A 24,994-nucleotide genomic window follows, 5' to 3' on the forward strand; every position below is an offset into this window, starting at 1 on the left:
AACACTATAGTTAAGAAAGCCCACCAATGCCTGTACTTTCTCAGAAGACTAAGGAAATTTGGCATGTCCGCTACGACTCTCACCAACTTTTACAGACGCACCATAGAAAGTATTCATTCTGATTGCATCACAGCTTGGTATGGTTCCTACTCTGCCCAAGAGCGCAAGAAACTTCAAAGGGTCGTGAATGAAGCCCAATCCATCACTCAAACCAGCCTCCCATCCACTGACTCTGTCTGCACTCCTTGCTGCTTCGCAAAAGCAATCAGCATAATTAAGGACTCCCGCGCCCTGGACATACTCTCCCACCTTCTTCCATCGGGAAAAAGATACTAAAGTCTAGGGACACATACCAACTGACTCAAGAACTGCTTCTTCCCTGCTGCTGTCAGACTTTTGAATGGACCTATCTCACATTATGTTGATCTTTCTCAAAACCCTAGCTACGACTGTAGCACTACATTCTGCACTCTCTCCTTTCCTTCTCCATGTATAATGTCCTTTGTCTGTACAATGTTCAAGAAACAATACTTTCCACCGTATACTAATACATGTGACAATAATAAATCAAATCAACAGATGCAGCCTTAAAAATTGTAATATGTCAAAAAAGGAAGGAATGCTCTGAACACAGAACCACAATTCAGTAAAGTATTAAAAGCATTTGAACACTGCCACCAACCCATGTTTGGTGCTTATTCAAGTTGATATGGGTGAAGAATGAACATTCTGGGTGGAAATGGATGACATGCAGAATTGTATTAAACTGTTAGTTTCACATCATTGTAAAGTGGTTTTGGAAGTGCCAGCATTGAAATAGAAAGGAAGAATTTACATTTTTATGTCAGATCCCAATTCGACTTTCGAATCCAGCAAAGCCAAACCATGTAATGCCATTCAGAATTCCATCCTCATCTATTCGGGGTTGGACTTCAGGTAAAATAGAACTTCAACCCATATCTGCACCCATCATATCTGTCCATTTCATTGTTCAAATGTTTATTAGTTTTTCATTCACAGTGGTTCAGACCTCAAGAAATACTGAAGAATTTGCTGAGTCAGTGGAACACATTTTCAAAGCAAAAATTGTTTCAGAATATCACTGAGGTTTCTGATGAAATATATGAGAAAAATGTCCAAAACATGGACTATCTACGATCTACTTGATTAAATGTGTTAATTTACATCAAGAAAGAAATATTCTTTTGAATTAGTTTAAACTCAAAATGTCACCCATTTCCACCCAGAATAAAGAACAAAGAACAACACAGCATGGGAAACAGATCCCTTCGGCTCAACGAACCCACGCCACCATTATGAGTGCCCTCCTCTACCTATGACCTTTGTCTACGCCTATTGGGGAAGATTGAGGGAAGACTAATTTAGGGACAATTTGTTAACACCAATCAGTCTAAGAGAACGTTTTTGGGGGGTGGGAGGAAACCGGAGCACCCGGAGAAAACCCACGCAAGCACGGGGAAAATATGCAAACTCCCACGGACACTGGCCCAAATCCATGTATCTGCACAGCAAACAGTGATAGTCACTGAGCTGTCATGTTGCCCATCAGCTGGTCCAGTTTAAGTGTACACTAACGACATGAAGCACTAGGCAGCTCTTGAAGCAACATCCAAGAGCAGCCCTCACACAACCCACCGCGTGTATGCTCCTTGTTGGACAACAAGGCAGACCGAATCACCTGTGGATTAAAAGAAAAGACATCAATAAACATGCACAACTTATACAGACATTTATGGAATCCCCAGAAGCTCAGAAGTAAGACAAGTGAGCCATTAAATATGTTGGAAGGTCCAAAGGAATCAATTGATTCCCAGGGACATCCCAAGGCTCTTGATCTTTATTTACAACAGTCGCCTGTATCCCTCCATCTCTAGTCCGCTCATGTGCCTGTCTAAGTAAACCTTAAATAACTCTAGCTTGCCTGCCTCCACCACCCTACTTGGCAGTGCATTCCAGGCCCCCACAACCCTCTGTGTGAAAAACCTCCCTCTAACATCCGAATTATACCTTGCCCCCCTCACCCTAAGCCCGTAGCCCCTCGTAATTTTTGTATCCAACCTAGGAAAAAGCTTACCACTGTTCACTCTTTCTATACCCTTCATAATCTTATACACCTCTATTAGATCTCCCCTCATTCTCCGCCTTTCTAAGGAGAACAGCCCCAATTTGCCCAATCTCTCTTTATAGCTCAGTCCTTCCATACCAGGCAGCATCCTGGTAAACCTCCTCTGCATGCTTTCCAGGGTCTCCACGTCCTTCCGGTAGTAAGGCGGCCAGAACTGGACGCAATACTCCAAATGCAGGTGAACCAACGTTCTGTACAACTGCAACATTAGACATCAGCTTTTATACTCTATACTCCTTCCTATAAAGGCAAGCATACCATAGGCCTTCTTCGTCACCTTCTCCACCTGTACTGCCACCTTCAAGGACTTGTGTACCTGCAGCCCCAGGTCCCTCTGCGTTTCTATACTCTTAACAGGCCTACCATTTATTGTGTAACTCCCCCCTACATTATTTCTTCCAAAATGCATCACCTCGCATTTATCTGGATTAAATTCCATCTGCCATTTCTCTGCCCAATATACCAGCCTATCTATATCCTGCTGTAATGTTTGTTCTTCATCCATATCAACTTGAATAAGATACACACGTGGTTAGTGGTAGTGCACTTTTCTTAGAATCAGAAGGTTGTGGGTTCAAGTCTTAATCCAGAGACTTCCGTACAAAGTCAAGATGTGAAGGTGCCAGCGTTGGACTGGAGTGGCCACAGTAAGAAGCCTCACAACACCAGGATAAAGTCCGACAGTTTTTATTTGATATCACAAGCTTTCGGAAAGCTGCTTCTTCATTAGGTGAGTCACCTAATGAAGGAGAAGTGCTCCATTTGCTTGTGATAACAAGTAAACCTGTTGGACTTTAACCTGGTGTTTTGAGCTTCTTACTATACAAAATCAAGACTGACATTCCCAGTACAGTGCTGAGGAAATGCTGCAGTTGGAAGCCACCTTTCAGACGAGATGCTTTACCAAAGCCTCATTTACCTTTCATGAATTACAACAGTAACTACATGCACTATCTGGCTTCTTACCCTCGTTGGACATTTTCATCGCAAACTGCCAGCATGGCATCAGGCTATTTCAATTTCCCTAGCTCTGACAAAAGGTCATCGACCAGAAATATCAACCCTGTTGATCTCTCCAGACATGCTATCAGATCTGTTTCCAGCAGTTTGTTTTTACTGTAATTAACAGCCTTGTGTGTAAAACCTCTCTTTCCAATCTCTGTAAATCTTCCCAAATCTCCAAGGTCCTCTCTCTGATTTCCTGTGCAACATCCCTCTTTGCTTTACTACTGCCCGACTGTGCTTTTTGCTCTGCATTTCCTTCCTTGAGATCATTCACCTTACTACGACTCTTTTTAGTCTTTAAGACTGTCCAATTTTTTGATAAACTTCTATTCCCCTCACCATTTATGTCTTTATGAAGCACCTTTTTTTTTACATTAAAAATGTTGTATGCAAGCTATTATTATTCTGACACCTGTGTCTGCTTCTCCTTTTTGCTACCCAGCCTTCTTTCTATTTGAGCCACTGGGTTCACAGATTTCTATTGCTGTCTCAAATTATCAGAGGCTTAGTTTTTGATAAACTTTATCTCTTTCAAATCAACAGGTGTTCTTGTAAGAGAGTCTTATAATCTCAGAACAACACCCTTTCCTATTCTAATCTCAGATTCCTTAACCAAGGACCTTTCTTGCAATAACCTGCTGTGAACTTCTCTCAGTGCTAGCTAATCCTCTCTGAACAGTGGATATTACCATGCGGACCAGATGTTTACAGACTAAAACAACTAATCACTTTATTAAACAGCAGTAAATAGCAATATGAAGCACAATACTCAGCAGATATGAAAAGTACATATATATTTAATTATACAAATAAATATACATTGAGAAAGTCTGTCATTAGTTAATTATCCTTCTGGTTTAATTGAAAAGTCTCTGGCAATTAATAGTTTTTGGCATTCATGTAAATTTGGCCCTTCTTGTTATTCTGCTCAAGTCATCATCTCCTTCAAGTACAAGCAATTGATGAGAAATTGACAATCTTACGAATCACAGAATCCCTACATTCGGCCCATGAGTCTGCACCAACAACAATCCCACCCGGGCCCTATCCCTGTAACCCCACATATTTACATTGCTAATCCCTCTAATCTATGTATCCCCGGGACACAAAGGGGCAATTTAGCATGACCTAACCCGCAAGTTTTTCAACTGTGGGAGGAAACTGGAGCATCCGGAGGAAACCCACGTAGACATGAGGAGAGCGTACAAACTCTACACAGACAGAGGCCCAAATCAGGAATTGAACCCAAGTCTCTGGAGCTGTGAGGCAGCAATGCTAACCACTGCGCAAGTTACCAAAAACTTCCTGTTCCTTCCACTCTGCTTTTAAATCCTCATCTGTCAAGCACTCTTCTCTGGGAATTCTTTGGTTTATTGTTTTCCTTGATAAAACCTCATTCATACTTCTCATCAAACAGGAGAAGATTCCCACAAAGTAAAAGGGCGAATATACAGGATATCTATAATGCGATATCAGTATTTCACACATTACTGAACACCAGTCAGTTGTGTTGTACTGGTTCTGGGTCTTAAAATTTTTCATTTTTTTCAGAGAAATAATTCTAATCATGGAACCAATAAAATCTCTAAACAAGGAAACCAACTAAAAATCAAATTTTTACTCTACCACAATAACCACCTAGGAATCGAGGTAAGGCTTCATCATATTAACATGGTAAATTCTAAATTTATTAAACGGTATTTCAACAGTGTAATACACGTATTTCCCTGGCTCAACCACAGTATATGGACCTTCCCAATGAAGCTGCACTTTTTGTCGTTTCACAGGCTGTAGTACCAGCACCCTTTGACCTACGTCATATGCCCGGGTCCCAGCATTATGACAGTACCAGAGATTTCGGCTGTTTAGAGAGTGGTCCTGATCTTCCCGAATACTTTCAATTAAACTAATTAAGGCATCCCGTGCGTTCAGCACATGCTCCACTATGTTTCTATCTGCACCAGAACATTTCCCTAACCAAGCCTCCTTGATCAGAAGCAATGTCCCGTACACCCGGCGTCCATATAGAAGCTCAAAGGGAGAGAACCCTGTTAATTGCTGTGGCACCTCCCTACAGGCAAACAGAAGATACGGCAGCTTTTCATCCCAGTCACAGGGGTTCTGCTCAGCGTAGGCACGCAGTATTTGTTTCAATGTCCCATTGAACTTCTCCACCAGCTCATTTACTTGGGGACAGTATGAGTTGCTGCGGAGCTGTTTGTCTTGGCATTGTCTTTTCAATTGCATAACCAACTGCGACATGAAATTTTCACCCTGATTGGACAGGATCTCTTCTGGAAACCCGACTCGTGTAAACATCACTAGCAGGGCCATGGCGACTATATCTGCTTCCACTGAGACAAGTGCTGTTGCATCAGGATATCTGGATGCACAATCCACCATCATCAGGATGTACCTTTTCCCAGAGTTGGTTGTGAAGGGTAGTGGTCCCACTACATCGATGCTTACTCTTTTAAATGGTATATTTATTGTGGGTAGGGGGCGTAACCCCAGATTGGCTGCATCTCCTAGTTTATGTGAATAATGACATTTTTCACATGCTTTACAATAATGAGCTACATCCGTGAAAACTGATGGCCAGTAGAAATATTGCAGCACACGGCGTCCTGTACGCTTAATGCCTTGGTGTTCAGAGGATGGAGTGTTGTGAGCAACCTTCAATATTTCATCACGATATAGCTCAGGGACTACTACTTCCTCAAACACTTCTGACCCCTTGAAAAAGCCTTCCTTTGGACTCCATTGCCGAATCAAAATCCCTTCCTTGTACAGGAACGTACCCCCCATGTCACCATCTGTTTTGTTGCAGGGATGCACGGCCTGATATCGCACAGCCTCCAATGAAGGGTCAGTCCTCTGCGCCTCTGCTAGTTCAATCCTGTGTAAACTTTTCAGGCTCCTTTTGACAGCTGTACCTAGTGGCAGCTCCATTCCCAGCATTCTCCGTGAAGAATAATCAGGAAATCCTTCCATCTCCCAGCTAGGGTTACTGCTTGAACCTCGGCTGTATCTGCTCAGAATAAAAGGAACAAATCAATACTGGTGTGGGGAAGGGGCAAATGTTGTTGGAGACACACATTTAACTTGAAACCTCATAACCAAAGATCGAACGGGCTTCATTGGCATACTGTCAAGGCTCAAATCAAGACTATTCCTAACTTTGGTGCAGTATCCTTTCTTCACCAGTATTTGGCTGTAATAGACTAATTGGAACAATGGTGGTGTATTTATTCTACTCAAGCTTAATGTATTTATTTATATGAAAAATTTCATACATAGTATGCAATTACTGCAGCTTCATATTTACTTGGTTAAACTGCTGTTGCAGATATGCTTAATAATTCATTTTACTTATTACTTTGATTTCTCCAAGTTCCAACAACAGGGTGGCTTCATTGCATTCCTCACAGGCAAGGCAACCCAATTTCTGTTGCAATAAAAGGTGAAGCTATGGTGGAAAGTTGCACACAACCTACAGTCTGTAAATCAGTATTATGGTGCAATGTTGCCTGTACCTTGCATCATGCCTTTTCTGGCTGCTGTTTTCTGCAGACTCAGTCTTGTATCATTAAAAAGATGCCTCCCTATTAGCTAATTAAATATCTCGTGCATACTTTTACGTTTCAATGAGTGGTAAGAGGCAAGAATCTTTGGTACAAAGAAGGAAGACTGAATTTTGGAAGCGACTAATGATCTCGTTAGAAAATGTAAAACATATTTTAACTGCCATAAGAAAGAAAACAAAAGATGAGAGGGACAAAATAGACAAATAAATAGAGGGAGGAATGGAGAAAGAGAGGCAACTACAAAAGAGGGGTGACGGAGAGAGAGAGAGGGAAGCACAAGAGACAGAGAATGGAAGCTGAATGCTTCCAGAAGAAAAACACAAAACATCAAATTTAATGCTTACAAAAATCACAGAAAGAATACCAAACTAGTGCTGCCATTTATGGAATATCCATGCACGTTGTTGCCAGATCTATACTCTCTGCCTCTCTTAGAAAATAAACCAGTGAATCAAATCCCATATTCAAACAGCCCAGTATTGCCAAATCCCAATATTCCCTTTCCACAATAATTTCAGATTGAAGAATAAATATAAAATCATATTATATTAAACAATGGCATGATTACTTTAAAATGAGGACCAAATTATGTCTACACAACCTGGTTTAATTATCATTTACTCGCTAACCAGATTTCATTGGAGTGTGGCTACAGTTTTATATCAAAAGATGGCTATGGAATCCAATTCCTGAAGTATCTGTAAAATTCCAGAATATAATTTAGGGGCAGGCAATAAATTCTGGCCTAGCCAATGACACACACATCTACAAAGGAATAAAATATAAGTAAATAAATAAAAATGGAACTTGAGTCACTAAATAATAATTTAATAATTACATTAATAATCAATAACTCTGATGCTGTACACCACATGATCTATCATTCTGCACAAGATCGATCTTCAGGATAGGAGAGTTGCACTATGACGAGAGGCTGAGCAACCTGGTCTATGTTCTCTGGCATTCAAAAGAATGACATGTGATCTTACCGTAACATTCAAGATTATGAAGAGGCTTGATGGGAAGACACTATTTTCCCCTCGATGGGGAATCTAGAACAAATGCGCACAATTCCAACATAAGGGATTGATTGTGGTACAATGGTTAGCACTACTGATTCCCAGCTTGGGACACTGTCTGTGTCGAGTCTGTACATTCTCCCTGTGTCTGCGTGGGTTTCCTCAGGGTGCTCTGGTTTTCTCCCACAATCTAAAAGATGTGCTGGTTAGATGCAGTGGCCAAGCTAAATTCTTTTTCAATGTACCCAAACAGGCGACGGAGTGTGATGATTAGGGTATGTTCACAGTAACTTCACTGCAGTGTTAATGTAAGCTTACTTGTGACACTAATAAATAACTGATCATTTAGGACTGAGATAAGGAAAAATTACTTCACTCAAAGTACTGTGAATCTTTGGAATTCCCTTCCCCAGTGGGTGGAGAATGCACCATCACTGACTGTATTTAGGCTGAGATAGATAAGACCTTTGGTTTCTTAGTGAATCAAAGGATATGGAGAATAGGTGAGAAACTGGAGTTGGAGCCCAAGATGAGACAGGATTCTCTTGGCTGGGCTGGCTCGACTGGTTATTGGTTCTCTTGCTTCTAGTTGTTATGCTATGCACAACAACAAAGAATCATAGAAACCCTATAGTGCAGAAGGAGACCATTCAGCCCATTAAGTCTGCACAGACAACAATCCCGCCCAGGCCCTATCCCCACATATTCCCCACCAATCCCTCTTGACCTACGCATCCTGGGACATTGAGGGGCAATTTAGCATGACCAATGCACCTAACCAGCATGTCTTTGGACTGTGGGACGAAACTGGAGCACCTGGAGGAAACCCACACAGACACAGGGAGAATATGCAAACTCCACACGGTCAGTGACCCAAGCCAGGAATCAAACCCAGGCCCCCGGAGCTGTGAGGCAGCAGTACTAACCACTGTGCCGCCTAGTTTTTCTTTCTTTTAAGGCTAGAAGAATGTGACTTTATTGTAAGTTATAAATCTATACAGAGGTTGATAAAACAGCAGACAACAACAACTTACACCAAACTCAGAAATCAAGCAAAGTAACAAAGCACTTGAATGTAAACTTCAAATTTTTGTTACTTTGGTTGAAAGTAATGAATGTAAAAGATACTGAGAAAACAATGTTAGGACATGGGAATGAATCAAATTCTTTTTGACAATTAGTACTCTGGGGTTTTTTTTGTCAGATATGATGGGGATTGAATTCTATAACATAAGTAACACTGTTGCCAAACAGGGGCCAGGCAATATTTATCTCCAACAAGTGAAAATCTAACTATCACCCCATGACATTCAATGACATGACCATCACTGAATCCCCCACTATCAACATCTGGGTGATTATCATTGACCCGAAACTCAAGTGGGCTAGCCATACAAATACTGTGGCTACGAGAATGGGTCAGAGGAAACTGTGGCGAGTAACCCACTTTTCGACTCCTCAAAGCCTGTCCACCATCTACAACGCACAAGTCAGAAGTGTGATGGAATACTGAGCTATGAGGAGAGGCTGAATAAACTAGGCTTGTACTCGTTAGAGTTTAGAAGAATGAGGGGAGATCTCATTGAGACGTATAAGATGATGAATGGGATGGATAGGATAGAGGTGGAGAGACTCTTCCCGCTCAAAAAAGACAGTAGGACTAGGGGGCACAGCCTCAAGATAAAGGGGAGGCGGTTTAGAACGGAGTTGAGGAGGAACTTCTTCACTCAAAGGGTGGTGAATCTCTGGAATTCTCTGCCCGTTGAAGTGGTGGAGGCTGCCTCGCTAAATATTTTTAAGAAGCGGGTTGATGGGTTCTTGATAAGAGAGGGGATTAAGGGTTATGGGGAGAGGGCGGGAAAGTGGAACTGAGCCACGACAGATCAGCCATGATCTTATTGAATGGCGGGGCAGGCTCGAAGGGCTAGATGGCCTACTCCTGCTCCTATTTCTTATGTTCTTATGTTCTCCACTTGTTTGGATGAATACAGTTCCAACGAAACTTAAGTAGCTCAACAACATCCAGGATAAACCAGCCTCCTTTCCACAAACATTTATTCCCTCTATCACCAACTGTGGATGAACAGAGGGATCTAGGTGTATGTGTACATAGATCCCTGAAAGTTGGGAATCAAGTAGATAGGGTGGTTAAGAAGGCATACGGTGTCTTGGCGTTTATTGGTAGGGGGATTGAATTTAGGAGTCGCAGCGTCATGTTGCAACTGTACACAACTCTGGTGCGGCCGCACTTGGAGTACTGTGTGCAGTTCTGGTCCCCACATTACAGGAAGGATGTGGAGGCTTTGGAGAGGGTGCAGAGGAGGTTTACCAGGATGTTGCCTGGTATGGAGGGGAGGTCCTATGAGGAGAGACTGAGGGATTTGGGGTTGTTTTCGCTGGAAAGAAGGCGGCTAAGAGGGGATCTTATTGAAACATATAAGATGATTAGAGGTTTAGATAGGGTGGACAGTGATAGCCTTTTTCCTCGGATGGAGAAAGCTAGCACGAGGGGGCATGGCTTTAAATTAAGGGGGGGTAGTTATAGGACGGATGTCAGGGGTAGGTTCTTTACCCAGAGGGTGGTGAGGGATTGGAATGCCCTGCCTGCTGCGGTTGTAAATGCGCCTAGTTTGGGGGCATTTAAGAGATCCGTGGATAGGTTTATGGACGAAAAGGGATTGGTTTAGGTTAGTGGGTCATTGTTTTTTAACTGGTCGGCGCAACATCGTGGGCCGAAGGGCCTGTTCTGCGCTGTAATGTTCTATGTTAACAATGGCAGTAACGTGTACTAGATACACCGCAACAACTCACCAAGGCTTCGTAGGCAGCACCTTCCAAACCCATGACAGCTACCATTTACAAGAGCAACAGATACACAGGAACAGCACTATCTGAAAGTCCCCTTTCAAGTCACTCACCATTGTAACTCGGAAATATATCATCCTTTGCTGTCATCGGATCAAAATCCTGGAGCTGGACTGGTGTGGTTTAGGAAGGCAGCTCACCGCTACCCTTGCAAGGGCAATTATGGGTGGCCAACAAATACTGGCCGAAAAAGAAAATCTTTTTAACTACTGGCAATAAATGCCAGTTTAGGCAGTAACGCCCACATTCCATAAATTAATTTTAAAATCCTGCGAAAATCTTTTGACTGCTCTTTACACTTAAAACCCTCCACAACTTCTTCCTCATAATTTGGAAGGTTGAGTGACACAACTAACAGTGCAGTAGTGTGTACTAGATACACTGCAATAACTCACCAAGGCTTCATAGGCAGCACCTTCCATGCCTATGACAGCTACCATCTAGAAGGACAAAGACAACAGACATATGGGAACATCACTATCTCCATGCTGAAGCTACACTTAGAAGGCCCACCAATGCCTCTACTTTCTCAGGAGGCTAAGCAAATTTGGCATATCTGCTATGGCTGTCATCAACTTTTACAGATGCACCATAGAAAGCATGCTTTCCGGATGTATCACAGTTTCATACGGCTCCTGCTCTGTCCAAGACCGCAAGGATCTATAAAAGGGTCGTGAACAAAGCCCAATCCATTACTCAAACCAGCCTCCCATCCACTGACACTATCTACACTTCCCATATTTCAGAAAAGCAGTCAGCATAATCAAGAACTGCACGCACCCTGGACATTCTCTCTTCCACCTTCTTCTGTCGGGAAAAAGATACAAAAGTCTGAGGTTATGTACCAACTGACTCAAGAACAGTTTCTTCCCTGCTGTCATCAGGCTTTTGAATGGATCTACCTGATATAAGAACATAGGAAGTAGGTGCAGGAGTAGGCCATCTAGCCCTTTGAGCCTGCTCCACCATTCAATAAGATCATGGCTGATCTGAAGTGGCTCAGTTCCACTTTCCCGCTTTCTCCCCATAACCCTTAATTCCCTTGCCTACCAAAAACCTATCTAGCCGTGTCTTAAATATATTTAGCGAAGTAGCCTCCACCACTTCAACGGGCAGAGAATTCCAGAGATTCACCACCCTTTGAGTGAAGAAGTTCCTCCTCAACTCCGTTCTAAACTGCACCCCCCTTTATCTTGAGGCTGTGCCCTCTCATCCTGCTGTCCTTTCTGAGCAGGAAGAATCTCTCCACCTCTACCCTATCCATCCCCTTCATTATCTTATACGTCTCTATTAGATCCCCCCCTCATCCTTCTAAACTCCAACGAGTACAGACCCAGTCTATTTAATCTCTCTTCATAGTCTAACCCCTTCATCTCCGGTATCAGCCTAGTGAACCTCCTCTGCACTCCCTCCAAGGCCAAAATATCCTTGCGCAAGTGTAGCGACCAAAACTGCACACAGTACTCCAGCTGTGAACATAAGAACATAAGAAATAGGAGCAGGAGTAGGCCATCTAGCCCTTCGAGCCTGCCCCGCCATTCAATAAGATCATGGCTGATCTGTTGTGGCTCAGTTCCACTTTCCCGCCCTCTCCCCATAACCCTTAATCCCCTCTCTTATCAAGAACCCATCAACCCGCTTCTTAAAAATATTTAGCGAGGCAGCCTCCACCACTTCAACGGGCAGAGAATTCCAGAGATTCACCACCCTTTGAGTGAAGAAGTTCCTCCTCAACTCCGTTCTAAACCGCCTCCCCTTTATCTTGAGGCTGTGCCCCCTAGTCCTACTGTCTTTTTTGAGCGGGAAGAGTCTCTCCACCTCTATCCTATCCATCCCATTCATCATCTTATACGTCTCAATGAGATCTCCTCTCATTCTTCTAAACTCTAACGAGTACAAGCCTAGTTTATTCAGCCTCTCCTCATAGCTCAATCCCCTCAACTCCGGTATCAGCCTAGTAAACCTCCTCTGCACTCCCTCCAGGGCCAAAATATCCTTGCGCAGGTGCGGCGCCCAAAACTGCACACAGTACTCCAGCTGCGGCCTCACCAATGCCCTATACAGCTGCAGCAAGACCTCCCTACTTTTATATTCAATCCCCCTCGCTATGAAGGCCAGCATCCCATTCGCCTTCCTGACCACCTGCTGCACCTGCAAGCTGGGTTTTTGCGACTCATGCACAAGGACCCCGAGGTCCCTCTGCACCGTCGCCTGCTGCAGTTTTTCGCCACGTAAGTAATAGTCCTTCCTACCATTCTTCCTACCAAAGTGGACCACCTCACACTTGCCAACATTAAATTCCATTTGCCATTTCCTGGCCCATTCGCCCAGCCTATCTAGATCCTTCTGCAGACTCTCCACACCCTCCGCACAATTTGCCTTTCCCCCAATCTTGGTGTCATCAGCAAATTTCGACACCCTGCACTCGGTTCCCTCCTCCAGATCATCTATATAAATGGTAAATAGCTGAGGCCCCAGCACCGACCCCTGGGGCACCCCACTAGTCACCAACCGCCAATCCGAATAGCACCCATTGACCCCCACTCTCTGCCTCCTATTTGACAACCAATCCTCTATCCACGCTAACACCCTACCCCCAACTCCATGTCCCCTGACCTTCTGCAATAACCTCTTGTGAGGTACCTTGTCAAACGCCTTCTGAAAATCCAGAAAGACCACATCCACCGGCTCTCCTCTATCCACCGCCCTAGACACATCCTCATAGAACTCCAGTAAATTTGTCAGACACGACTTCCCTTTAATGAAACCGTGTTGCGTCCGCCCTATCAAGCAATTCCCTTCAAGATGCCTCGCAATTTCCTCCTTAATGACGGATTCTAACATTTTACCTACCACAGACGTTAAACTAACCGGCCTATAATTCCCCGCCTTTTGCCTGGCACCCTTCTTAAACAACGGCGTAACATTAGCCGTTTTCCAATCTTCCGGCACTTCCCCGGAATCCAGCGACCTGTGGCCTCACCAGTGCCTTGTACAGTTGCAGCAAGACCTCCCTGCTTTATATTCTATCCCCCTCGCTATAAAGGCCAGCATCCCATTTGCCTTCTTGATCACCTGCTGCGCCTGCAGACTGGGTTTTTGCGACTCATGCACAAGGACCCCCAGGTCCCTCTGCACTATAGCATGCTGCAGCTTTTTGCCCTTTAAATAGTAATCCCTCCTACTATTATTCCTGCCAAAGTGGATAACCTCACACTTGCTAACATTGTACTCCATCTGCCAGGTCCTCGCCCACTCGCTCAGCCTATCTAGGTCCCTCTGCAGACTTTCCACACCCTCCGCACAATTTGCTTTTCCACTCATCTTTGTGTCATCAGCAAATTTCGACACCCTACACTCAGCCCCCTCCTCCAGATCATCTATATAAATGGTAAATAGCTGAGGCCCCAGCACTGATCCCTGCGGCACTCCACTAGTTACCAACCGCCAATCAGAACTGTACCCATTGATACCAACTCTCTGCCTCCTATTAGACAACCAATCCTCTATCCACACTAACACCTTACCTCCAACTCCATGCCCTCTAACCTTCTGAAGCAACCTTTTGTGCAGCACCTTATCAAACGCCTTTTGAAAATCGAGAAACACCACATCCACCGGATCCCCTCTGTCTACCGCACTAGTCACATCCTCATAGAATTCCAATAAATTTGTCAAACACGACTTCCCCTTAACGAATCCGTGCTGCGTCTGCTCTATCAAACAATTCTTCTCCAGGTGTCTCGCTATTTCTTCTTTCATGACGGATTCAAGCATTTTTCCAACAACAGACGTTAAACTAACCGCCCTATAATTCCCTGAATTATATATTGTTATATATTATTATTGTTATATAAGTTATTATATATTAAGTTAATCTTTCTCTAAACCCTAGCAATGACTATAGCACGACATTCTGCACCCTCTCCTTTCCTCCTCTAAGTAGAACCATAGAAAATTACAGCTCAGAAATAGGCCTTTTGGCTGTTCTTGTCTGTGCCGAACCATTTTTTGCCTAGTCCCACTGACCTGCACTTGAACCACATCCCTCCACACCCCTCTCATCCATGAACCCGTCCAAGCTTTTCTTAAATGTTAAAAGTGACCCCGCATTTACCACTTTATCCGGCAGCTCATTCCATTCTCCCACCACTCTCTGCATGAAGAATCCCCCCCTAATATTCCCTTTAAACTTTTCTCCTTTCACCCTTAACCCATGCCCTCTGGTATTTTTCTCCCCTAGCCTCAGTGGAAAAAGCCTGCTTGCATTCACTCTATCTATACCCATCAAAATCTTATACACCTCTATCAAATCTCCCCTCATTCTTCTACGCTCCAGGGAATAAAGTCCTAACCCATTCAATCTCTCTCTGTAACTCAGCTTCTCAAGTCCCAGCAACATCCTTGTGAACCTTCTCTGCACTCTTTCAACCTTATTTACATCCTTCCTGTAACTAGGTGACCAAAACTGTACACAATACTCTAAATTCGGCCTCACCAAAGTACAGTATGACTTGTCTGTATAGCACGCAAGAAACAATACTCTTCACTATATACTAATACATGTGACAATAATAATCAATCAAATCACAATGATCTTCTTACCCGATGCCAGATCTTTTCAAAGTTTCTTCACAATACAAAGGAAGTAGATCTTCCCTTTCACGGTATATTTTCTCTTGCTCTTTTACAAAATCCTGTGTAGAAAGAGAACATCAGGTTGCTGAATAAATATGATGAATAAATATATATTCATCATAAAAACGCATCTCATTCCCGAGCCATAAGCCAGGTTCAATTTTAAATGAAATTAAAATGTCACTCTTCACTATCATTCAAATTATTGCTGCTATTTTTGGGAATGTAAGAGGAGTAGTCCATTTAGTAGCGCCCTTCACAATTCAGTTAGATCATGGCTGATCATCTATCTCAAAGCCACTTTCCTGTGTTATCCCCAGTTCAGGTCGCCGCATTATAAGAAAGATGTGGAGGCATTGGAAAGGGTGCAGAGGAGGTTTACCAGGATGTTGCCTGGTATGGTGGGAAGGTCTTATGAGGAAAGGCTGAGGGACTTGAGGTTGTTTTCGCTAGAGAGAAGAAGGTTAAGAGGTGACCTAATGGAGGCATACAAGATGATTAGAGGATTAGATAGAGTGGACAGTGAGAGTCTTTTTCCTCGGATGCTGATGGCTAACACGAGGGGACATAGCTTTAAATTGAGGGGTGATAATTATAGGATGGATGTCAGAGGTAGGTTCTTTACTCAGAGGGTAGTAAGGGCGTGGAATGCCCTGCCTGCAGCAGTTGTGGACTTGCCAACTTTAAGGGCATTCAAATGGTCAGTGGATCGGCATATGGATAACATTGGGATAGTTTAGTTTAGAGGGTCATTAGATTGGTTCCACTGGTCGGCACAACATCGAGGGCCGAAGGGCCTGTACTGCGCTGGAATGTTCTATGTTCTATAATCCTTAATGTCATCAGTATCCAGAAACCCATTAACTTCTATCTTGAACACGCTCAATGATTGAACTTCCACAGCTCTCTAGGATAGAGAATTCCAAAGATTCAGCCTCTAATTGAAGAAATTCCTCCTCATCTTTGACCTAGTGTAGTGCTGCCAGGGCGCTGCTCCAGCATCTCCTCAGCACCGCTAGATGGTAAATGCTCATTCAATGACTGGCCACCCATTCTGCTGCTCCATATCTGGTTATATCAATGGCACTGACCAACGTGATGTGGGCAGAGATACAATTGGCTTTGAGAGGTCTCAAGGAGGAGCAAAGCTTCTGGCCTGTGGCAGAGGCTTGAGGTATGCAGCCTGAGCCAACTCTGGAGCCTGGTGCTCAGATCACAGTGGCTGGCCAGCCTCCTGGCTGAGCTGGGCTGCCTGAAGGCCAAGTGGATCCTCGATGGGTCTGGGAGTGAGACTGTCTCTTTCCGCCTGATAGTCTGGAGCCCCCTTGATCAGGTCAGCGGGCTGAATGTGAGCACTAATGATTTGAGCCAGCTCCCACACCATCCCCCAACATCAGCCCTGGTGGCTGCTGACACAATGTGTCTGAGTACCAGCTCCAGGCCCCACTTAGGACATCCTCCAGCCTGGTCTCTCCCTCCTGAGTTCCATCACCATCTCCAATAACCTAACCAAGGAGCTACTGCCTGGAATCAGTCAACTAACAGCTCTGAGGGTAGATATCAGCTCAATATATACAGCCTTTAACCTCCTTTCCATAATGATTGTGATATATAATTATTTGAAACATTTACTAATCTTTGTTTCAAAAACCTTTATCACCAAAATTGCGAACTATCCACTCAATGGGGTCAGTGAGCTTTGGGACTTTAATAACCTTTATACATAATAATTAACAATCTTTCTAGAATGTGATAACTAAAACCTAATTCTCTTTTTGTTTCCTCTCACTGCTTTGTTAGAGTTCTTTATTTTTCACCGGACGTGGCTACCACTGGCAAGACCAATATTTATTCAGAACAAGGGTCATATTAGACACAAAATGTTAACTCCGTTTTTCTCTCCACAGATGCTGCCAGACCAGCTGAGTTTTTCCAGCCTTTTATTTTTATTCCTTTTTTTTGCCTTAATTGTCCTTGAGAAAGTGATGGTAAGCCACCATCGCGCCAGCTGAGTGTTAGGGTGAATGGCTTGCTTGCCTATTTCAAAGGGTAGATGCTGTTGATGATGATCATGGGTGACTTTAACTTTCCAAATATTGACTGGAATCTTTATAGATCGAATAGTTTGGATGGGACACTTTTTGTACAGTGTGTGCAGGAGGGCTTCCTGACACAATATGTCGATAAGCTGACAAAAGGTGGGGCCACAATGGACGTGGTACTGGGTAATGAACCGGGCCAAGTGTTAGAATTGTTTGTGGGGGAGCACTTTGGTGATAGTGACCACAATTCAGTGTCCTTCATTATTGCAATGGATAGGAATAGGGTCACACGACAGGGCGAGGTTTATAATTGGGGCTGGAGTAATTATGATGCAATTAGGCAAGAATTAGGGAGCATAAGATGGGAACAGAAACTGTTAGGTATGGGCACAAATGAAAAGTGGAACTTTATCAAGGAACAAATACTGCGTGTCCTTGATAGGTATGTCCCTGTCAGGCAGGGAGGAAATGGTGGAGGGAAGGAACCATGGTTCACAAAGGGGATTGAATGTCTTGTCAAGAGGAGAAAGGAAGCATATGTAAGGATGAAAAAAAACAAGGTTCAGTTGGATCGCTTGAGGGATTCAAGGTAAGGAGGAACGAGTTAAAGAAAGGGCTTAAGAGAGCTAGGAGGGGGCATGAGGAGTCCTTGGTGAGTTGGATAAAGGAAAACCACAAGGCTTTTTACTCATATGTGAGAAATAAAAGAGTGACCAGGGTGAGGTTAGGGCCAGTCAAGGATAGTAGTGGGAACTTGTGCATGGAGTCAGAAGAGATAGGTGAGGCATTGAAAGAATACTTTTCTTCAGTGTTCACTAAGGAGAGGGGCCATGTTTTTGAGGATGTGTGTGTGATACAGGCTGATAGGATGGAGGAGGTAGATGTGCTGAGGGAAGATGTATTAGCAATTTTGAAAAACCTAAGGGTCGATAAGTCCCCTGGGCCAGATGGATACATCCTAGGATACTTTGGGAGGCAAGGGATGAGATTGTGGAGCCTTTAGCTTTGATCTTTGGGTCCTCAGTGTCCACAGGGATTGTGCCAGAGGACTGGGGAGTGGCGAATGTTGTTCCTCTCTTCAAGAAAAGAAATACGAATTGCCTTGGTAATTATAGGCCCGTTAGTCTTACTTCGGTGGTTGGTAAATTAATGGAAAGGGTTCTGACAGATAGGATTTACGACCATTTGGAAAGATGCAGTTTAATCCGGGATAGTCAGCAAGGTTTCGTGAGGGGTAAGTTCTGCCTCACAAATTTGGTTGAATTCTTTGAGGAGGTAACTAAGTGTGTAGACGAAGGTAGAACAGTTGATGTCATATACATGGATTTTAGTGACGTGTTTGATAAGGTTCCCTATGGTAGGCTCATGAAGAAAGTAAGGAAGTGTGGGATAGAAGGAAACTTGGCCGATTGGATAAGTAACTGGCTGTCTCATAGAAGACAGAGGGTGGTGGTGGAGGGAAAATTTTCAGACTGAAGACCAGTTACCAGCGGTGTACCACAGGGATCAGTGCTGGGTCCTCTGCTATTTGTGATTGTTATTAATGACTTGGAAGAGAGGGCTGCAGATTGTTGCAGTAGTGGATGAGGTGGAGGGCTGTTGTAGGCTGCAAAGAAACATTGATAGGATGCAGAGCTGGGCAGAAAAGTGACAGATGGGATTTGAAACTGGGTCCTCTGAGCATTATTGTGTGTCTCTGGATTGTTAGTCCAATGACAATACCACTATGCCACTGCCTCTACCTGAATGGCTGATATAAAAGTTTAATATCAGTTCTGAATTGGCCCAGTGAAAATAATTTATCCTTATTTACTCATCAAACCTCTAACATTTTAAACACCATAATATATCAAGCTTCAACCTTCTGAACTCAAGGAAAAGCAAACCAAGATTACATAATCTCTCCTTTTAATTTAAACTTACAGTATTTGTATAATTTTGGTGAATTTGTGCAAGGTTGATATTATACATACACACAAGATAAGGGTTCATGGATTTGGGGTACCATCTTTTCAAGGATAAAGGATTGGTTAAAGGACCGGAAGCAATGGGTAGGAATAAACAGGGCACTTTCAAGTTGGTAGTCTGCAACCAGTGCATTGCTGCAAGGGTCAGTGCTAGGGCCTCAACTATTTGCAATTTATATTAATGACTTAAGTGAACAGAAATGTATTTAATATAAAAACAAAATGCTGGATAAACTCAGCAGTCTGGCAGCATCTATGGAGAGAGAAACAAGGTTAATATTTGCAATGTATTTACATTTGATGTACAAAGCTGGGTGGCAATGTAAGCTGAGGACAGGCGACTGCAACAAGATATAGATAGGTTAAGTGAGTGAGTAACAAGGTGAAAATTGAGAAAAATATGCGAAGTGTGAAGTTATTCACTTTTCATAGTAAGAATTGAAAAGCAGAATATTTCTAATCGATGTAAACTTCAAATGTTGATGATCAGAGGAACTTGGGTGTATTCGTACAAGAAACAAAGTTGGCATGCAGTTAGGAAGGCAAACGGCATGGTGGCTTTATTGCAAGTGGTCTGGGTAGATGAAGAAGGACTCTTGCCACAATTGTGTAGAGATTTGGGTTTCCATATTTAGGGAAGGACATGGTGAAGTGAAAGTTCTCTACATTGGTTCTTTGGAAAAAAGGGTTGTGCTATGATGAGGAGCTGTGTAAATTGAGCCCATATTCTGCAGAGTTTAGAAGTACGAGAGGTGATCTTGTTTTAAGATTGAAAATTCTATGAAAAAAGAATATCATTGTTTTAGAAGCAATCCAGAGAAGGTTCACCTGACGCCTGGGAATGACAAGCTTACCACTATGAAGGAAGGTTGAGCAGGTTGGGCCTACACCCATTGGAATTTAGAAGAATGCAAGATAATTTTATTGGAAGCTATAAAGAATCTGAGGAGATTTGATAGGACATTTTCTCTTGTGGGGAAAACTAGAAGTAGGAAACGCAGTTTAAAAACAAGAGGTCACCCTTTTAAAACAGATGAGAATGTTTTGCTCTCGGAAATTTTCATCCCCTGTGAGCAGCTGAGGCAGGGTCATTGAACTTATTCAAGGCATAGAATTTCTGATAAATGAATCAGGGTTATGGCATGGAGACACAGGAAATGAGAGCTGAGACTACAATCAGATCAACCATGATCTTAGTTAACAGCAGAGCAGGTTTGAAGGGCTGAATTGCCCACTCATGTTTCTAAGTCTACGTTTTTATTCTGAAGGAACTTGAAAGAGGTGGTTTTGTCTGGCTGGGGAATCTAGAACATGGGACACAGTTTCAAGATAAGGGATGGATGAGTTAGGATTGTAATCCTAGGATGGTTACAGCACAGAGGGAGGTCATTCAACCCATTGTGTCTATGCTTGCTCTTTGAAGGTGTATTTCATTCAGTGTCATTCCTCTCTTCTCCCGAGCTTTGCACATCTTTCTTTTCGGATAATGATTGCAACTCCCCTATGAAAGCCTCAGCTGACAGACTCTGCCTCTACCATACTCTCAGGCAGTGTATTCAAATTCTAAATAAGTTCTTCCCTATTTCATCAGTGCTTCTTTTGCCAATCACCTTAAATATGCAGCCTCTGGTTCTCGTTCCTTCCACCAACCGGAACAGTTTCTCCTTAGCTATTCTGCCCAGATGCCTTGTGATTTTGAATAGCCCTACCAATTTTCTTCTCAATCTCTCCTCTCCAAGGAGAATAGTATTAATTTCTCCAATCTTTCTTTCTATGTAACTGAGTGGCTCCTTCCTCAAGCCATTCTTATGAATATTTTCTGCAACTTCTCTAATGCCTTCACATCCTTCCTACAGAATAGTGCTTAAAACTGGACACAATATTCCAGTTGAGGACAAACCAATACTTTATACAGTTTTAATGTAACTTCCTTGTTTTTATGCTCCATGTTTCTACTGATAAAGCCCAGGATGCCATGTGCTTTATTAGCTCACCCTCACCTTCTCAAAGGCAATTAGGGGTAGGCAACAAATGCTGGCTTTGCCACCAATGCCCATGAACAAATAAATAAAAGCTCTGTCAATCAGTCTTAACCTTTAATGATTTATTTACATATACACCCTCTGCTCCTGCACTCCCTATAGAATTGTACCCTATCAAATTAATCACTTCACATTTCTCAGCTTTAAATTTCATCTGCTACTCGTCTGCTCATTCCACCAACCCAATGTCGATGTCCTTTAGAAGTACCACACTACCCTCCTCATGGTTAACAATGTTTCCAAGTTTTGCGTTGCCAACAAATTCTGAATTGTGCCCTGTACACCAAGGTCTAGGTCATTAATATGCATCAGGAAGAGCAGGGGTTCCAACCAAACCCTGCGAATGCTACCATAACACTTCCCTGAGTCCAAAAAAACCCATTCACCACTTTGCTGTGTTTCTGTCACTCAGCCAATTTCACACGTTGCTACTGTCTATTGTCCCCTTTTAGTCCATGAGTTTACAAGCCTATTATTTCTCACATTATCAAATGCCTTCTGGAGATCCACGTATACCATATCAATCACATTAACCTCATCAACCATCCACTATCTCCTCAAAAAACTCAGGCAAGGAATGAAAAGACGATTTGTTTGTAACAAATCCAATGCTGTTTTTCCTCAATTAATGTGCATTTTTGAGTGACTGTTAATTTTGTTTTGAATTATGGTTTCCACTGGCTTCCCCACAACAGAGATTAAACTGACTGGACTGGAGTTGCTGGGATTATCTTTATAACTTTTTAATGAATGAGGGTGTAACATCTGCAATTCTACAGTCCTGTGGCAAATCTGCTGAGTCTAAGGAATCATGATGTGGGTATGCCGGCGTTGGACTGGCGTAAACACAGTAAACTGACGAAGAGGGTAACCCCTCGAAAGCTTGCGAGTATATTATCAAATAAATAGGTTGGACTAAAACCTGGTGTTGTCAGACTTTTTACTGAGTCTAAGGAAGACAGGAAGATTATAATCTGCACAATACAGCTTCCACAATTTCCATGAGCACTTCATGCAGTATCCTTGGCTGCATCTCATCCATGCCTGGTGACTTATCAGCTTCTAAGCATTCAAGTATGGATAGCCTATTCCAAGTTCTGCTCCTTACCCATTTAAAACCGATCAATTGTTTGACTTACTTCTTCTTTCACTATAAGCTGTGCAGCATCTTCTTCCCAGGTAAAGACAGATGCAAAGTATCAATTTAATACCTTGCCACACCCTTGTCTTTATACATTTTGGTCCTAATCAGCCCCACTCCTCCTCTTACCATCTTTATTTGTATGTAGGGAGAAGACACTTGGGCTCCCTTTTTTGTTACCTGCCACTCTGTTCCCAAATCTCTTTTTATTTTTCTTATTTGCTTTTCACTTATCGCTCTGAACCTTCTATATTTGGCCTGGTTCTCAACTGCAGGGATGAGTGTGGCAAAAAGACGTAAACATTTTTGTGACAAGGAATGTAATCACCTTATTTCATGATCTTTATTGAAATGTAAATGTAAAAACATTAGTTTTCCCTGTGTTTACCTTCTATTATTGTTAAGATTGTGGGCCAGTACATTTTTATTAAATCACCAAGGCGTTGTCAGCATTTCAGAATTCAATGCAGTTAATTCAAAATGAAGTCCAAACTGATATGATTTTGCTGGATTACGTACAAGTGGAGCAAAGGACTATGGCAATACTTCACAAGCTATTTTCCAAATGTGATCCCATTTTAACACTTCACCACCTTCTCAAGGGCGATTAGGGATGGGCAACATATCCTGACCTTGCCAGCAACATCTATATACATCAACGAATATATTAAAAAAACTCTTTAAAATTAACATGACTCCAGACATCAAAAAACAAAAACTATAGAGTAATATAATGGCATTTAATATTTAATTTTGAAGTTTCTGTATCACATATAATACAAAGAAATATGAAATTTATTTTTAAAGTATTTTAAAAAATGTTATTCTATATACTTATGAGGTTTCAGTTAAATCTTTATATTTCCTGGTGACAGTAGGCACAGTGCTGCCCCTCCCTCACACATAATGTTGTAATTAGCCCCTCTCCTCCCACCCCACCCCACGCTACACACCCCACTTTCCAATTCCGTCCCATCTCAACTAATGGAACAGCCCCTCTCCCCAACCAAATTCCTCCCACTCACTCAGTGGACTCTATTCTAACTCCCTTCCCTCCCCACTTGTCAAACTCCAAGGAGACTTGAACTCTGCTGCTCTTTCCCCTCATCCCCTACATTCCTAGGCTTGCTGAAATCCATAGAGACTCTGCCCCCTTCCCCAAATCCACCTCCATTAGGACTATCAAACCTCTGTGACTCCACCAAGTAGCCAGCAGCAGGGCCTGACCTTCTGCTGGAAGGTATTATGGTAGCTGGGTTTGGGTCAGTGCAAGACTAATTGGTGGCTGTCCAATATCCCTCTCTTGGTTTTACTATGGATGAAGATTTTTCCAGTTGAAACTCACTCCTCTCTTCCTGGCTTTAGCCAACTTGGAGGCAGCCAAACAGCGGAAACTTTTCATCCCTGGCACAAGCAGACCTTCTGCTTCATCTTAATCTCTACCTCTCTGGTCATCCAAGGATTTCTGGATTTGTTTGTCTACCTTTCCCTTTTGTGGGAATATATCTCAACTATATTTGAACTCTCACTTCTTTAAAGGCAATCCTCAGCCAGTTATAATTATGCAGACTAATCTTTAATTCCAATTTTTTGGAGAAGGCTCATTCTTACTCCACTGAAGTTGGCTTTTTTTTAGTTAACTATTCTTAGTCTTGATTGTTCCTTGTGCTTTTGCATAGCCAACTAAACCTTATGATACAATAATCATTGTCCCCTAAATGCTTCTCTATCACTTGGTCCACCTCAATCCCAAGAATCAGGTCCAGAGTGCCTTTCTTTCTGGACTAGAAACATACCTTTGTGGAAAATTCTTTGGATCACACTTTAGGAACTCTTGCATCTCTCTGCCCTTTACATTTCTACTATCCTGGTCCATATTCAGGTAATCAAAGCCCCCCAAAACAACAGTAGCTTGTACACAGAAATTTAATTACCAAAAAAAGAGAAGTGACAATGTCCACAAGTCATTTGTACACTTTCCTATGCTCGCCTTACCCTATCCAAGAAGAGTCGTAACCTGTTCTCTGTTGCTGGTTCCAGTATCTTTCTTTCGAGGCATAACCTTCCATACCTTACGTGGTCTAATTCCCTTCTTAATATTTCTTTACCTTCCCAATCTTGCCTTGTTTCTCGCTCCCATGCTCCATGTGCCCTAATGGGAAAAGTAAATGAATACTTGAATTTTTGTTTTGAGGTCACTAGACTCAAAACAGCAAGTAACTTCAACAGACACAAGGTCCAATCAGCATTTACTGGGAAAAAGAACAGAATGAAAACACTCTCTGAATCTTACATTTCTCAACAGCATGAAAAAAACTTCGACATCTGTAATTATAAAACAGGTTGGAAAATATATAATAAATGCTAGAGTTTAACATGGAGGAACAGTGAATGATGAATGAACATAAGAACATAAGAAATAGGAGCAGGAGTAGGCCATCTAGCCCTTCGAGCCCGCCCCGCCATTCAATAAGATCATGGCTGATCTGTCGTGGCTCAGTTCCACTTTCCCGCCCTCTCCCCATAACCCTTAATCCCCTCT

The 24,994-nt window shown here is 42.7% G+C and overlaps 1 protein-coding gene across 1 annotated transcript in view; it reads right to left on the reverse strand.

The window, feature by feature from the left end:
* Nucleotides 1-3,855: 3,855 nt before the first annotated feature.
* The window catches only part of LOC145358688 (uncharacterized), an 87,443-nt gene continuing 66,304 nt past the window's right edge, over nt 3,856-24,994 (reverse strand). Inside the window, exons 14-16 of the mRNA XM_080212911.1 lie at nt 24,448-24,604; nt 15,228-15,319; nt 3,856-6,182 (exon numbers count right to left, since the gene is read on the reverse strand). Of these exons, the coding sequence (XP_080069037.1) occupies nt 4,790-6,182; nt 15,228-15,319; nt 24,448-24,604 (1,642 nt within the window). The 3' untranslated portion in view covers nt 3,856-4,789. The remainder of the gene's footprint in view (nt 6,183-15,227; nt 15,320-24,447; nt 24,605-24,994) is intronic.

This window comes from Carcharhinus amblyrhynchos, chromosome 26 (genome assembly GCF_965287045.1).
Source record: "Carcharhinus amblyrhynchos chromosome 26, sCarAmb.v2.hapA, whole genome shotgun sequence".
In the NCBI taxonomy this organism is placed as follows: domain Eukaryota; kingdom Metazoa; phylum Chordata; class Chondrichthyes; order Carcharhiniformes; family Carcharhinidae; genus Carcharhinus; species Carcharhinus amblyrhynchos.